This window comes from Acomys minous (assembly GCF_964271855.1).
Source record: "Acomys minous genome assembly, chromosome: 14".
Classification (NCBI taxonomy): Eukaryota; Metazoa; Chordata; class Mammalia; order Rodentia; family Muridae; genus Acomys; species Acomys minous.
This window is the reverse complement of record NC_140496.1, coordinates 58,605,129-58,622,211: the sequence shown is the minus strand read 5'-3', so window position 1 is coordinate 58,622,211 and position 17,083 is coordinate 58,605,129. Positions and strand designations below refer to the sequence as shown.

Sequence of the window (17,083 nt, the reverse complement as noted above, 5' to 3'; positions counted from 1 at the left end):
GAGAAGGTTGGGGTAGCTCTGATCCAACTCTAGCCTGGGCCCAACTCCCAGTTCCACAGATAGGGAGTGGGACCCTGGCCAGAAGCTGGGCTTCCAACAGCCCAGCTGGGCCTTCTCCTCAGTTCAACTCTTGCCTCTGATGGACCAGTGGGCTCCAGTCCAGCCCACAACTCACCACACCTAAGTTCCAGGCTCAGAGGAGGCTCAGGAGGAGGAATGTCCGTGTCCATCAAGTACCTGAGCATACTGTGTAGACCTGTCAGTTTTCTCGTACTGTGACAAGACAGCTAAGACAACCAGCTTGAAGAAAGGAAGACGCATTTGGCTCCAGACTTCAGAGGTTTCAGCGCATGGTTGCCTGGTCCTTCTGTTTCTGGGCTTGTGGCGAGGCAGAACACCACAGTGAGGGGCGAAGGTGGAACCAAGGGGCTAACCTCATGGGGGCTAGGAAATAAAGATAAACAGGAAGTGGTCTTTTGACCAGCATGGTCCCAAAGACCTAATTTCCTCCCTACAGGGTTCCATGGCTTCCCAATAGCATAATAGGCTGGTGACCCAATCTTTACCACATAGGCCTTTGAGGGACAGTCAAGAGGCAAACTACAGCTCTGTGGCCACACGAACCTGTCAGTGAAGGCACCCAGGTGCAGGAGGGCTGGCCTGGAGAGCTCCTTCAGCTGTCCTACGGCTTCTCTTATCTCTCTTTCCTACCCAGGCCAGCCGACCCTGACCCCTGCCTTCCAGCTCAGACGTCCTACACACTCTCTCAGCTCCTCTGGCTAATGACAGCACCCCAGACCCCAAATACACATGTCCCCACCTGGGACTGTAAAAGGACCTAAAAACTTCATGAGCTATGTGGTGACACAAGCCTGTAATCCCAGCACTCCGGGAGGCAAAAGCAGGTTGATCTCCGTGGTCTACAAAGCGAGTCCAGGAGAGCCAAGACTATACAGAGAGATTCTGTCTCAAAGGAAAAAAGGCAAAAACAAAAACAAAAACAAACAAACTTCCTGGGAAACACATAGGAAACAAGGTTCCCCAGAGCCATGTCCCCCACCCCCATGTCCCCAAGCTGTATTAGAAGAATACACATTCTAGCTACTTGAGGTTTAGAGATTCTTTCTAAATACTATAGCTCGCATTTCCTTGGCTAAAGAGAACCCTATGAAATACTATGATGTAAACCAGTAGGCCTGCCCAACCCACAGCCCACAGCCTGCATGAATATGGCCCAGCGTAACACCATAAACTCACTTACAGCATTATATGGTTGGGTTTTTTTTTTTTTTTTTTTAGCCTAACTGCACCATTTGCTGGCATTGCCTTTGTAAAGGACAAGGTCACATTGCAGTATCTAAAGGTTGGACACGCCTGGGTCATGCATTCAACCTTCAATACATATTAACTGAGTAACTACTAAGTTGAACCCTATGGCCCTGGGGATACTTGGCTCTTTTTCTGACCTTTGAAACTGGTTGACATCATACAGTTTATCTTGATATCAACCTCGTGCCGGGCAAGGGCAAGACTCTTGAGACACTACAAGGAACAGAATCAACCTCTGTTAAGAATGAGGGTGTGCAGTCCAGTAGTAAGGCATTAATTATAAAGCAGCCACAGTTTAGTATCAGTGACATCCTCAAGGACACGTGCACCAACCCGCTTATGCTTGGGTCTATAAATGGCGGCCCTGTGAACAAACCACCTGCTAGGGCTGTACAGGCTAGCAATGGGCTGAGTCCCCTCCATAGACACACTGCCAAGAACACAACACATCACACAGGCATTCAGTGTGTTGGTTTATATAGTGAAAGACAAATATAGGTGCGTAGATGGGTTTGGAAGGAAAAACTAGCCTAATCTTTAGGACCAGGGCATTACTAAGATGAAATCTCTGATACTGCCAGGATGGTGAGTTAGGTCCTCACAATACAGACATTAACACAGCATATAAACTACTCGCATCTGGGAGTTTCACGGGGACTATTTAAAATACTTAGGAGAACAAATGGTTCTCGGGCACAATCTAGTATTTCAGAAACTCTATTTGCATCAACAATGGGTCTGCTAATTGCAAATCATTCCTGTTTCTCTCCTATAGCGGCTCCCCCAAGGATCTTTATTAGGTACTCCATTAGCCTATCGGAGTTGCAATATTTACTTACAAGTAATAACAGTGAATTTCTGGGAAAAAATATTTGGTAATTCAGACATTTCACTAATTTGAACTAATCTTCTTCATTTGTCTACGTTGTGAGGCATTTGATCATTCCACCAAGAGAAATGGCTGAGGCTGCACTCAGGGTCTTGGCCGCCAAGTCCTTTCAAAGAGTGCCTTTGGTAGTGGAAACGTGCGCTCACATTCAAAGTGGGTGAAAACACAAAATCAATAACACAACAACTTGAAGAGCCACTGTCATCCAATTTAGTCCACCGCGCAGCATCCATGTGACGTGACATCGACACGGTAAGCAAAGCGCATCGAAATGTCAGATCCCACACCTCTGAGTTTTGATGAGCCCACTCTCATGTGTGGGCAGCAGGGCCTCTGATGTGCTTTGCTGCATCGTCCCTAGAAGCCAGCTGCAGACATACACTGCAGAACCATGAGTGAGCCGGGATGACACCTTCACACCAGTTTGGCTTCTTACTGTTGTGGGTACTGGCAAGGAGACTTAGTAGCACACTGGTCACATTCATGGGGCATCCCGAACTCTCTTGACACAGCAAATGAACATCAGGCCTTGTCCCTGTGCCAGCGACACACAAAAACCTGCCGCCAACCAGAAAGACACCCGGCCTTTCCAAAGAATGCCAGGCAGGCCCCATCCATCCTCCTCTGCAGAGCCCTTACAAATCTCCCAGATGCAGGCAGGATGCTCATGGGCAGGGGAGATTACGTTGTGAATGTCTTAAGAGATTAGTTACTTAAAATCCTCTCCATGACTTCAGCCGTCCCTGCCACAGATCACGGAGCAAAAGCCTCCTTGATTAAAGCCAAATGCCTACACGCTGGCAGAAGGGGAAAGATGCAGAAGAAAACAAGGGTCGGATTCCTGACGGGCACAGCACCAGCTCCAGAACAGGAGCTGAATAGCAGGGTTGGGGAGGCATGTGCAAGAATCATATGTTCCCCGATGATGCCAGGCTCCTGTGTTCACTTCCTTTCCCCCGAAAACAGAGACAGCAGAGATGGAATCTAGATTTATCCCCAAGTGAGGCCCTATTCTCCCCAAAAACCAAATATGGAAAACTGCAGATCCTCTGTGGTGGGAGCAAGAATGGAAAGGCAGTTTATCTCATGTGATGTTTTAAGCATGACAAATCCATGTGCAGGGATGATGTTAGGGGAATGTTCCAGCTCTCCTCCCAAGACCACCATCAGCCTTCTCTTCACCTCTAGAATAGTTGACCCCTATAATTAAGAGAAGTGCACAGGAGACAATTTATTCTTGTCAAATAAATTCAAGTCTAGGGACACATTAGTTCTGGGTTTATCTACTCCGTCCCAGAGACTGCCACCCATTCCCAGAGAGGAACATAGAAAGAGCCAGGAAGAATTCTCAAAATGGGATCTTGCTTTTTCTTCATAATGCAATACCACAAGACTGCTTGGTGTGCAATTTTTCATTCTTAAACACGAGAAGACAATATAAAACTGTCTAGCAAATCATCTCTAAGCAGTCAGAAAGGACTGTGTAGTGTGGGGGTAAGCCCGGGACAGATGCATAGTGGGCCTCCCGTCCCCTCCCCCTGCAACAAAATAACAAGTGTGCGTGTATCTATCTGTGCAGCAGAATACCGACTGCCAAACAAAACCAGTGAGGAAAACCAGAACGGCCTCAGGCAAGCACTACTCACAGTGAGCAAGCTGACCTAGCCGAGGGGTTCTCCCTGCAGCAGCTGCCTGGGTTGGTCCACAGCCATGTCCACCAGGGACAGTTTAAACAGCTCGAACCTTCAGACTTAGAGATTCCTGGACTATCCTGGAGTCCAACAGCAACACAGAAAAGAGTGCATAGGCATGCCTTTTTAGAGTTGCCACCAAGTTGTAAGGATGCCTAGCAAGACTGGGGCCTAGCAGTGGTGTGCCTCCCTGCCAGAAGTCACAGGGCTGGGAGATGGGACGGATAGAAGGTGAAGAAAGGACTCAACCTTACCACCAAAACCCCAATACATGCAGAAAGCCTGGTGTGGACACCGTCTCTTACCCAATGGGAAGCATGTCCTTTTCTATTTCTCTTTTATTATGATTTCTTAGAAACTCAGAAGCAAGGGTGAAACCACCAATTCCCCAAGAAAGATGACATTCACAACAGTCAATAAAAAGTCAGTCCCCATATCCAGGCAGCATCCCCAGCAGGCAGGGAGAACAGTTCCCACATCCAGACAGCATCCCCAATAGTCAATAACAGTCAATCCCTGTATCCAGACAGCATCCCAGCAGTCAATGGAAGAATCCACACATCCAGACAGCATCCCAGCAGTCAATGGAAGAATCCACACATCTAGACAGTATCCCAGCAGTCAATGGGAAGAGTCCACACATCCAGACAGCATCCCAGCAGTCAATGGGAAGAGTCCACACATCCAGACAGCATCCCAGCAGTCAATGGAAGAATCCACACATCTAGACAGTATCCCAGCAGTCAATGGGAAGAGTCCACACATCCAGACAGCATCCCAGCAGTCAATGGAAGAGTCTACACATCTAGACAGTATCCCAGCACTCAATGGGAAGAGTCCACACATCCAGACAGCACCCCAGCAGTCAATGGGAAGAGTCCACACATCCAGACAGCACCCGAGCAGTCAATGGGGAGAGTCTACACATCCAGACAGCATCCCAGCAGTCAATGGGAAGAGTCCACACATCCAGGGCTCAAGATACTTGCATATTTCAACAGAAATTTCCCTATACCATCTATTATTTCCATCTCCCCAGATCAGCAATACTCTAAATCCTTTCCCTAAAGGTCCTTTGTCATGAGCTGCCCTGGTTATTAGTAATTCATGGGCATTTAAAAAGAAAAAAAAAGCTGAGGGGGAAAAAACAGGAAGAAAAGATGTCAAAGTGACAACTAGAAAACAGACTTACCTTAGGGATAGAGAAGAGAAGGGGGATGGGAAGGGAGGAGGGAAGGACAGAGGGAGAGAGAGAGAGAGAGAGAGAGAGAGAGAGAGAGAGAGAGAGAGAGAGACCCTTTGCATCGGTGTTTTTAACTAACCCTCCTATTTAATAAAGACTCAAAAATACATTATCAGGTGACTACTTCAAATGTTCATCACGGTGTTAACTTTTACTCCTGTGGCATTTGCGATAACAGAACAATGAGCACTTGGAGCAGGCACTCAAATATTTGCTGGGTGAGTGGCTAAAAGGTTTCGGGGAGCCTTGAAGAAGATTCTAACAGAGGAGCACTCCTCCAGTGGTCTCGGGAAGGGTGGCAGGAGGTCAGACTCGGGTGCTTCTGCGCTCTCACCCTATGAATCCAACAACCATCCCTCCAAAATAGCAGCTATTTTTTTTTAAAGGCAGTGGAAAGGCGAGCTAGGCTCTGCAGTCATACCAGCGAGCCTAGAGTAAGCCACCCTCTGAGACAGAAGATAACCACTGCGACAGAGGAGCAGCCGCCGCCACACTGCAGGCAGCCTGGGGAGGGTCTTTTTCTTGGGGGAAAGTCTTAAGTGAGGGGCCTTCTGCCCTATCTGAGCTTGGAGGCTAGTGTCCTTCACGTGAGTAGAGGAAATCATGCGGAAATGGGAAAACTCGGTTCTCTTCCAGTTCGCAACCAAACAAGAGCGTTTGATTGAGTCAGTGTTTACGGCTGTCTCCTTAACAAATTCTCAGTGGGTCTCCCGTTCATCTCACATAATTTCAACATTATGACAAACCGGTCAGTAAGACATGAATGTACTTAATTTGTCAAATTTACGTGGGTTTTTTTTTTTTCAGAGTAAATGCTCGGGATAAACAAGTCGATTATTCTCATTAACTGCACTAACATCTAAGGCCAGTGTTTTTATTATGACTCCTAGTTGCCTGATGATGAGGAGACGAAATTATTCTTCTGTATAGCTACTGAATGAGTTCACGATTCCCCGGTGACTTTGCAAATTACAGCTTCAGCTAGCTATAAAATAAGCAAATCAGTTCTGATATGACTATAAAATTAAGCCTGAACGGAAAAAAAAAGTGAGGTAAATCACCCCTTTAAAATCATGTTGTGGAACAGAATGTTCTGTACGGTTGCATTTATGTCAGAAAAAGGTACAGTTGAGTATACACACGGAAGTGTCTGAGAGACTATGTACTAATCATAAGGAAGATACATCAAAACCAACAAGGGGTATGGGACAAAGATGGGAATGTGCACATTTTAATTTCTATTTCTCCTTTTTTCTCTTTGTTTCAGTGTTAGGAACGACACTCAGCCACCCCAGAATGTAAAGCGAGTGCGATACCACTGAGGCAGCCCTAGCCCCTACTTCCTATACATCTCACAGCAACAGAGTTATGGTCTTGTTACCTCTTGCAAAAAAACCAAAAGCCTCAAAATTAAAAAATAATAAAGTAGATGTACGCTATCATCTAAATTAAAACCAGTATCTCATCATCTTACTTTTATACAACACTCTAGCCTACAGCATTTTATTAACTGCGTTTAAAATTATGTCTTAATTCAAACCAAACGCTCTGTTTAAAACAACAACAATAACAACAACAACAAAAAACCTTTACATTTCCTGTGGGTAGGTCCTACCTCCTAAGAGACTATGACATTTCACTCTCTGGAAGTCTGTTTTCCCTTTCTCTCTTTGCCTCCCCTTTGGACTGATAGAATAGTCACACATATTTATGGAGGCTGACTCCGTGCTTTGATTACACAATGTGTACATTCTCTGGAAGTCTTAGCAAACAGTGAGAGAGTCCTCAGGGCAGGGCAGGACAGGGCAGGAGCGGCTTGACCTGCAGTACTAGGTGGTAACTCAGCTCCATCCGCTGGCTCCCTCTCACTGCTCAGAGTACCTCCTGCCTAAGGCAATCAAGGTGAGGAGCGCAAATACGAGAAGAGCACCATTGAGTTACCCAAGGTCCTCGAGGCCTCAAGCTGCACTTGTGGTCAGGAACCTGGCCACCTTGGAGATTTCAAAACACTGAAGAGTGCTACCACTCCCAGATCAGGGTCAAGGTGCCAACACTCCCGTATGCAGGTGTGTGTGTGTGGACTTCAGCCGTCTCTGCAGCCCACAGTGAAGGCCGGGCAGCAGGACCATACAAACATGAGCTACATCTGGGAAAGGTGCACAAATTGTTACTTAGTAGACTTTGCCTCTGAGAAGAGGCTCTAGCGGAGTGACAGACAGATCCTTGAGAACTGTGGGTTGGAAGCCTGCTTCTAGACCCCAGGCGGTGCAGGCAGCAGAGGTCACCACCACACAAGGGGTGGCAGCAGACACTGGTGCTACAGGCAAACACTGATTTGCACGCCAAAACAACAGCAACTTGAGGCAAGCCTGGGCAACCAGCAGCAGAGAATCACCGCAGAACGAGCAGCGGCCAGCATCAGTTTCTTTTTTCCCTGTTTCAACAGTGTACACTTAACACCAGCACCTGCAGATGAGGGGGGCGGGGGCAGGGCAAGACACTGCCTTCTTTGAATTCCCGGTTCTGTGGGCTGCCTTTGCTCCGTTTATCAGTTGATGAACAGAAAACTGAGAACGTCTGGCTGGTTCCGGAGCAGGCAGGCGCCTTCCCTTCTGCCCCTCACCCTCCGCCTCACACAACCACCCGGGGACTCCCTGACCACTTCTCCCAGGGACCTGCCAGGATTCCCACTGACAACCTTCTGGTCTCTTCCACCTGTCTCTGACCCCGAAACCCAGTTTTCGTACCAACTGTCTGCTCCAGTTCTTACCACCGAGCACCACGAGGACCTGGCTCGCTGACGATCTTCTGCACCCTCCCACACGCTCCCACAATCCTGCCAGAAATGTCACTCCCCGACTACTTAGGAAAATGTCTAAAATGTAAGTTGTTCCAGAAAGCGTTTCTAGGTGGGCCAAAGGCCAGCTCCGCCTGTGTCTTCCTCTACTGAGAGAAAAATAAAAATCTCTTGCTCTTGCCAGGCTGAAAGCAAGCACACACCAGCCTTGCTTCCTCCACCCCCAATAGCAAGACCAGCATCCTCTATGAGTGTGTGATGTCAGTGTCGGCCAGTCTATTAGCCAATCAAGTGACCACTTGTTTCTCTGGTGGCCTCGGATCAGTGATTCTCAACCTATGGGTCTCGACCCCTTTGGGTCACATATCAGATATTTACACTATGATGCATAACAGTAGCGAAATCGAAGTTATGAAGTAGCATTGAAAATAATCTTAATGGCTGGGGGTCACCACAACATGAGAAACTGTATTAAAAGGGTCGAAGCATCAGGAAGGTTGAGATCCACTGCCTTAGATTATCACGTCCTAGAGGGCTGGGCAGGCTCAGCAAAGCCTCGCCCAGATGGTGGAGAAGACACTATCCAGTGAACTTAATTAAAGGGCTGGGCAGAAACTCCGCCTGAACTCTCATTGTTATAAAGCCTATTATAAAGCTTTTTAAAGTACATCTGACCACCTTCCAGCCGGGCCGAGTTAATATAATCCCGTCTTCGGGTGAGGATCTTGCCGGGTCCCAGGCTCGCCGTTCTTTCCTGCTACTATAATCATAGATGGAAAAAAAAAATGTAGAGACTTGGCGGACAACTGCTTGGAAACGAAATTCTGTAATATACCTCTAGCTTGTGAGTTTTGCCCTTCTGCAGGCGGAGCTGAAAAGGAAAACAAACTCCACTTCTGGTTAAAGGAGGTGTCCGCTGCTGAGGTCTTTGTTGAGTACCTGCCTCTGTGGCTCACAATTAGTCACTTAATACGGGCTTCTTGGTGAGGGAATTTGGCAGCATGTGATTTTCAACAACTGCAAGCTTGGTTTTCATGTAACTGCTCATTTCTTTGAAAATCAGGGGGGCATTCACACACAGGTGTCCTAAATTTCCTTAAATTGAAAAATCAACGTTTTATAAGGAATTGCAGTGCTTCGCTATGAAGCCGCAGAGAAACAGGTGTCTGGCTGTGGCAAATGAGGAACTCCCAAAGAAAGCTAGAAATGTGAGGCTAGAAGTGATGCTTAGCATCCTGGGGTACCCATAGGCAGTGAGCACCAGGGTTCTCACCTGGACCCCCTTCCATGGGTTTCACACCACCCACCACCCACCCCCTACCACCCACCCACCACCCACCCCAATGAGAGCAGTCTGGGCTCTGGATTCTAAGTCCAAACCCCAAATTCATCACAATCTACAAGAATCCTCTTTCTAGCATCATCCAACCTAAAGCAGAAGCTTCCACTTCAAGCTCAGGTCACTGGGTCATTTCTTCAGCCCCTAAAAAGCCTCCCCCACCGGCTCCCCCCACCCCCATTGTAACTGCTGACTCCCGCGCACCCCTCCCCACCCTCCCTACTCTAAACACTGGAAAGACCCGGCAGTAGACAGTCATTGAAAATCAAGGCAGCATTCATGCCCAGGTGATCTAAATTTCCAGACATTGAAAAGCCAACATTTAGAAATCAGGATATTTGAGTTTCTCTCCCAACCATCTCTACATAGCTGGCTTGCTCTGGTGCCCTGTCAGTCTGTGGGCAGAATTCAGGGGGTTGTGTAGGCCTGAAGTGGGAAAAAGATCTGTACTCTCACTAGCCTCTAAGTGGACCTTACTAATACCCTTCACTGCCCCAGGAATGTTTCTAGAATCAGTGACGTCTCCAAGTAGAAAACACATATTTTCATACGCAATGAAGCAGATACATCCCCAAATACCAAACACTTGTCACTATACCAACACTAATGCTTATTAGACTCGCTGTTAGGGCTGCTGGTTTAATGCTTTATTAAAGAGGCATGCTACTTATATCACATAGCTCTTTTTAAATATTTTGATAGCTCTATTTCAATATAATTGATTTCCCTTAGGGGGTAACATATATTTTTTTAAATGCTGTGCTCAGGTTCACCAGACTGCCCAAAGGATTCACACAGCCCAGGAAAGATCCAGAAGCCTTGTTTGGCAGAATGAAGGCTTGCGTGCCACAATCCGAAGGACTTGGGTTCAAATCCAGACCCTGCCAACTCCCAGCTCTTCTGAGATCAGACTTACTTCTTCTCCCTCAACTTGGAATTCCCTCAACATGAACATGGCAGCCCGCGGGGAAAACGGTGTTTACTTTGTGAGCGCTGGGAACGCAGCTCAATGGCAATCAAAGCAACTACAGTGTCCCAGGCCCCGGTATTCAGCCCAGCACTGCTAGAGCAAACCAAGCCAATCCATGTATCTTCACCTTGTGAACCCACTGACCAAAAATGAGCTAAACTCCTACTTACTTGGTGGCTGACACAAGACAGTTCTGTGGCTCGTGTACGGAGACCGTCCTTAAGCGCTTTATACAGAAGGCCACAGTATGGGGAGTGTTGGCGCCGAACACGCTATAAACACAGCATTCACTGCGAGTGCCACACATGTTCTTTGTAATTATATGCTGGCTTATGCTGCTTCCTCGACGACAACTGTTGGTTCGTCTAGCTCATATCTTCCCAAATAAGGCTCCTTATTGGCCAGAGCCTGGGCCTCACTCACGGAAAGTCTTGCCCGTTTGATAAAAGAACACGGGGACCTGGAACGGACAGTCCTGGCTTCAATACTGTACTCTGCCACTCACAAGCTTTTGGAAACCTGCACTCTCCTTAAAGCAATGTAACTCCAGGCTTTAAGCATGGCCCCGGCACTTAGAGCGAGCATACTTCACAGCCTCTCTTGCCGTTAAGCATAGCCATTACGTTCAAGTTCAGGCCAATGAGGATATAGGCAGAAGAAATGTACATGCCTTCCGGTAAGGATCCTTAATATACAAGATTCATTATGAATCCTTCATCAATCCTTTCTTCCCTCCTGATGGCTGGAGCCAGAATGGCCGTATTTGGACCCTGAGGTATACTGGGAGGAAATGCCATGCACGGGAAACAAGCCAGAAGGAGCCTGGGGCCCAAATACTGTGCAATACATTAGCCTGGCCAGCAATCCATCTCAGGAAAGTTACTTAACCTCCTTGGACGTCAGCATCTCCATCTACAAAAGGACGGCAGCGTAAGGTACCTATTGCCTAGGGTTGCTTTGAGGACTGAATGGTAGGCTTGGCAGCTGGTATTACCGCTGCTGTGGTCATAACTGTAGCCCTGCTGCAATGGGCAGTATAGCAAAGGGGACAGAACCCAGCCCTGGATACAGAGAGGTGACTCAACCATTTTTACAGTCTAAAGATGCTAAGGCTTGGCTCTCAAGCGACCTTTATACACCCAAAGGTTTGGCCCGCGGGATGGTGGCATTGGGAGAAGATGGCACCCTTCAGAGTCGGGGCCCAGTGGAAAGTACTGGGGTCACTGAGAACAGGCCCTTTAAAAGTACAGTACAGCCCAGCTCCTTCTCCTCCTTAGCCACGCCTTGGCAATGAGGTGAGTGTTTTTGCCTGCCCGCCCCCCACCAAACTGCTCTGGCATCATGATGCCCTGACCAGAAGCAACAGAGCCAGCCTCCAAAAACTGTGAGCCCAAAGGAGCCTTGTCTAAGTTACTTGTGTCAGATATTTTTGTTAGGGTGATGGAATGAAAGCAGACTACCCCAAGAGGCCTCCTAGCCGGTCCAGTCCTGACAAGAACTCCTTTCTCCAGCACCTTCCTCGGATGGTCTTAGGAAGCAAAGCGTACCACCTTTTCAGCAGTTAGGACCAGCAGAGCTACATCATCCATCAATCTTCATGCCTACCCCTGCTTTGGAGCCTGCCCCCCCTCCCCCCATGACGTAAATGCCCCCCTCCTCTGTCACCTGCTTCCTCCTTCTCTTCTGCCTTTGATCACGTTGATCTTGCCTCTCTCTGAGTTCATGCCTATCAGTACATCAAAGTTTCCTCCCCTCTCTCTTGGAAGCGCCCTCTGGCCTCTGCCTAGTAACGGGAAGTGATAACTTGATCCCACCCTGATCAAACACAAGGCTTCCCAAACCCCATGAACGGCGGCGTGTGGGCTCACTGGAGGCGAACACCAATGCCCATTAACCATCCCGACAGTCTCCTGTGTTGATGCAGGGGTGGCTCGCCTCCTGTGTTTCTCACTCACCGCTGACACTTTCAAAGCTATTTCATCTTGTTTGCAACGTCTGCACTGGTCTGAGGGGGGAGCCGGGTAACAACTCTTCATGGTACCCGATCAAACCATGCTTTGTGTCTACAGCCTACACGCATCTTTCCGGAGTGGTCTCTTCCTGTTCAAGAAGACACAAACGCTACTTTCTTGTCACACACTGTTGCCATCTTTCCATGTCACATGTACTCACAGGCACAGACATGGTTCCAGCCACCTCCACTCTCCTGCCCCATTCCCGCTTCTTAACACTCAGATTAGTGCTCTCCCTCCCCCCCCACCTCACCCCTACCCCCCCCCACCTCACCCCTACCCCCCCCCACCTCACCCCACCCCACCTCACCCCTACCCCCCCACCTCACCCCTCCCCCACCCCTCCCCCCACCCCACCCGCTCTCATCTTCTGCCCCTCTGGCTCCATCCATTCCTGGCAGTGGAGATTTTGCTGTTCACCAGCCCAGGCCTACAATGCCTTTGGGCTGTAAAGGAGCGGGTGGCAGAAGCCAGGGGCTGAGTGCTTGGAGGTGCCACCTGGGACTTCGTAAGGACAGGAGACTCGGCAGTCAGCAGAACAGGGACAAAGACTTGAATTATCAGTGCCCTAAATAGGCAATAACCGAGGAGGAACTTGAACCGAACTCCAGACACTGGCAAAGGAAGGGAGCAGCACTGCGCAGGCCTCACGTCACACACATCTCACGGAGTCACGCTGTGGTCTCCATCACAGATGGTCACAGGATTTTTAAGCTCACATTTGCTGCTGTTTGTCCTCTATCGGGTCTCACTTTCGCAGCACTTAACCTGACTCAACCTTTACACTACTTTATTCCAGGTGTGTGGCCCACGCGGGTTCAAACCCTTGGCATCCCTTACTGTTTAAATTCCCACGTTAATTCCCATTACACTGCAAGAATGCTGACACATGAGTCAGAGCAGGCCAGGCGGCCAGCAGGACGTAAGACTGGAGTGTGCTTGTGTTCCCTCTCCAGACACCCAGGTTAAGACAGGCTGGAGGCAGCTATCAGACGGTAGGCAAAGAGCTTGAGGGCCCCCGAGAGGGGCTCAGAATGGGACAGGCATTAGCCTGTGCCTCTCCACAGTTCCAAACATCTCCACTTTCACACACATCTGGCCCTTCTATCCCAGGAACCACATGGAGCCACCTGGAGACTCTCAGCTTCCTCCAGTTTGCACAGGAGGTGGGGTGCGTGGGGGGGCAGGAGGGAAGATGACAGCAGTCACTGGGTGCCAGGGTCCCACCTCCCCTCCCCTCCTCAGAGGGGCCTGGAGAGCGAACAGCAGGGAGAGCAGCAGGCAGCCTCACATTTCTTCAACAGCCAAAAAAAAAGAAAGAAAGAAAAGAAACAAAAGGCGCAAATGTCATAGTTCCCTGCTTTCAGTGGCTGCTTCTGCCCTGAGCCCCATCTACCCCCTCAGCCACACACCCAAGCCTGAGAAGTGGGGGGGGGGGGGAGGTGGGGCTTTCCACGAGGCTGTGTCCTTTTCAATCTCTATGAATCACTAACTGCTGACTCAAGCTGAGACGCAATGACAAATGCTGTACAACACATACAAACGTAGTCTTAACAGACTGGCCGAGGGAAAGCTGCCTCCAGATTCCCTTTACCTGAGCACACAGGAGGAGCGGGCTTTCTGTACCCTTTAACAACAGGACAATTTGACTAAACTCACTGCCAGACAGAGGTGTGCGCACCTGTGCATATGCACTGGGCAGGGCAGGGCTGGAACTAATGAACTCACACTCCACTCTCCACTCCCAGTGCAGAGAATTTGGATTCACGGGTTTGAGGTGGTTGCCCGGAATATCAAGACTTTTTTTTTTTAAAGATGCCTTAAAGACAGCGACCTGTACCCGAGTTTGAGCACCCCAGAATGAACACGTTGATTTGAGTTTCAAGCATGTTGTGAGGCAATCAAGAATTTTTTTTTCAGGACATCTTACATCCATCCCTTAATTGCAGACTCTGGGTGTTTTGTTGAGACTCAGATGTCAAGACAAGGCCGAGATAGGAACTCAGGGCTCTAACTCTAAGGTCCGCGGTCAGTCCACACGCCAGGGACAATCTCCATGGATAAATTCCAAAAGTGCAAGACACGTAGGATGGAGAAGCAAGGGACTGGCAGATGACTGCTCTGAAGGCACACGGAGCCACACAGGGAAGGTAGGGGGTGTGGCCACCCGTGAGGAGGTCTGAGGGGAGACTGCACCAGGTGCCCGCTATCAAGTTTATTATTATAAACTGAAGCACACTGGAGGACACACCGCCCTCGATGTCATAACAAGAATGTACGAGGGGTTGGGGATCTAACGGGGGTGGGGGGTGGGGGGAGAAGGTGTGGGGGGAGGTGGGTTTGGAAGCCTGAAGGGAGGGCTCACTGCTGAGACCACAGTTTCTTCCTCCCACTCTGAGCCTTCCGGCTTCTTTTCTCTGAGGGCATGAAAACCAATCCTAAAACAACTGCTTGCCAGGCAGCTCCCATGTCTCCGGCTTCTCCTCCTGCAAGGACTGTGAACTGGGCTCCCTCAGTCTGGAGACACTGGGCTAGTGTCTTCACGCACTCTTAGCCCACACACTTCTTGGGCCAAACAAAGCAGCCCTTCAGCCCCATCCCACCCACTCCCACTTCCCCCTCCAAAAACAACAATAAGAAAAAGCACCAACAGTCATCCAGCGGCCTTTCCCAACAGAGTGAGAACTGCCTTGGAACTTCCCAGGAACTAATGCAGACCAACACAAAAGTTAAAAAAACAAAAAACAAAAAACAAACAAACAAACAAAAAAACACTGGAAGCCCAGGTGAGGGCCTTCACCCAAAAGCCCAGGACAGTAAACGCTACTGCTTAACGACAACCAATATTCCACCATTCTTTCTGGGTACCCTCTTGGTACTTTAATCCACCCTGTCACACTCTGGCTACACTCTACTGCCACCCCCCACCCCCACCCCAAGGCCCAGTGTTGGTGGGAGAGAGTCACGAGGAATTAGCAATGAGAGCAGGTTAAAGTTTCACAGCCAGAGAACCGATAACCAGCACTTACCCAGCACAGCCAGACAGCTCAACACAGGGAAAAAGCACTTCATGTCGGCGGCAGCGGCGGTGGCAGCAGGAAAAGGGCACAGCACAGGGCACTGTGCTTCTCTCACCGCCTAATCTCTCACTACTGCCAATCCACTTATAGCTCCAGGGAACAGTTTGGAAACCGAACTTCACGGGGGGGGGGGGGGGGGGGGAGAACCAGTCAAAGCCGAGCAATCGGATGGAGGGAGGTGGGGGCAGGGGAGAGGAGAGGCATGTGCTATGCTGAAGGCAGGGTCCAGAGCAATTCCGAAGGCGCACTAGGCTTCTGCCACATTGTATGCCTTGCAGTCTCCACCGGAACTGTGGATTCTGGTGGATTAATCCTCAAGGAAAAATGGGAGAAAAGAGAGTCTGAGAAAAATCCTTTCATCCACTGATTATACAGAAACGTCCTTGGCTTCGCAGTGAAGGTGTCTGAGGGCTCTCTCATTCGGATACTCCAGAGAGAACCAGACAGGTTTTGTCAAAACCTTGGACCACCAAATCACCCTGACTGGTAACGACACTTCGGGTTTTCTTCATCAAAAAGTCCATCTCCATCCATGGTGATAGGTCACAGTTCCGTCACCTGCCCCAGAACCTACCAGGGCACACGAAGTAAACTGGCATTAGGTAGCCCGGGAGCGGTCCCACAAAAGCCGGCAGATTCCTAAAACAAACACAACAGACGTTTATCCAAGGCTAACATAACCGCAGCAAAACCGAGAGAGGCCAAAGCACCCGGCTGGCCGACCGAGCCACCAGGGTCCCCTCGCCAGGCTAGAGCAGCCGGTGTGTGCCTCCTGACCTTGTACAAGTCCTACCTTCCGTGCCCTACGCCTCAGTTTCCCCGCCCAGAGCAGGGCAATTATGATTGTTCTCAAAACACTTTCACCAAATAAATGCCTCTCACTCGCGGGCTTTTCCCGTCGCTGTCTAGGGAGACGGGCGCGGCGGACAGCCCCACCCTCGGCTACGCGGGTCGCCACGGGGCTGGCGCGGGGCCGCGACTCGGGGCGCCGGCCGTAGGAGCCGGGGCGCGCCGCGTCCCAGGTGGCCCGCTATTGTTTTACCTCCCCGGCGGTTGGTTTGGAGACGCAGGCAAAGAAAAGGCACCGAGAAGGGGGCCCGGAGCTCTGTTTACGGCCGGCTGAGCCCGCTCCGCGCGCTCCGGGTCCAACGGAGGAAGGGGCTTGGGCCCGGGGCGGGACACAGATCCCCACGCTACGGTCCCCGCGCCCCCGTCCCCGATGCGCGCCCACCCGCGCTCACCTCGCCCGGGGCCCCGCAGCTCCCAGCAGCCGATTGTCCGCCCGTCCGTGTCCCGCACGCCTCCCAAGACGCACGGCTTCCTCCTCGCTTCCAGCAGCAGCTCTGGCCGCCCTGCTCCCGCCCCGCTCCAGGCCCCGCCCTCCAGCTCGGGCCGGGCCCGCTGCTCCCGGCGTGGCGAGCAGGGGCGAGGGCGGTGGCCTCACGGGGACACGCCCCCGGTGCGCCCCGCCCACCGCCCCGGAGCTCTCGGGCTGCCCGGGCACTGAGCGCAGCTGCAGACCACCTGGGATGAGCTGATGGAAAGTTAACCCTAGGTTCGTGTACCCTGGGCCCTTTCCAACGCCCAGGCCCCGGGAGCGTGTCTATTGCCCGGCAAACAATAACAAAGCGCTTCGCTGGAAACTTGAATTTGTTTTTATAATGAACCCCCACACTGTGCTACACTCTAGCCTAGAATCTGGGGTTCTGGCCCGGGATGCCTCCACTTCGCAG

At 50.3% G+C, this 17,083-nt stretch overlaps 1 protein-coding gene across 3 annotated transcripts in view; it reads right to left on the bottom strand.

Moving 5' to 3' along the window:
• IGSF3 (immunoglobulin superfamily member 3) overlaps window positions 1-16,727 on the bottom strand; it is a 95,609-nt gene extending 78,882 nt beyond the window's left edge. For all 3 annotated transcript variants that reach the window (XM_084755606.1, XM_084755607.1, XM_084755608.1), the window contains exons 1-2: window positions 16,592-16,727; window positions 15,300-15,989 (exon numbers count right to left, since the gene is read on the bottom strand). In XM_084755606.1, coding sequence (XP_084611732.1) covers window positions 15,300-15,342 — 43 coding nt within the window. In that variant the 5' untranslated portion in view covers window positions 15,343-15,989; window positions 16,592-16,727. The remainder of the gene's footprint in view (window positions 1-15,299; window positions 15,990-16,591) is intronic.
• Window positions 16,728-17,083: the final 356 nt, after the last annotated feature.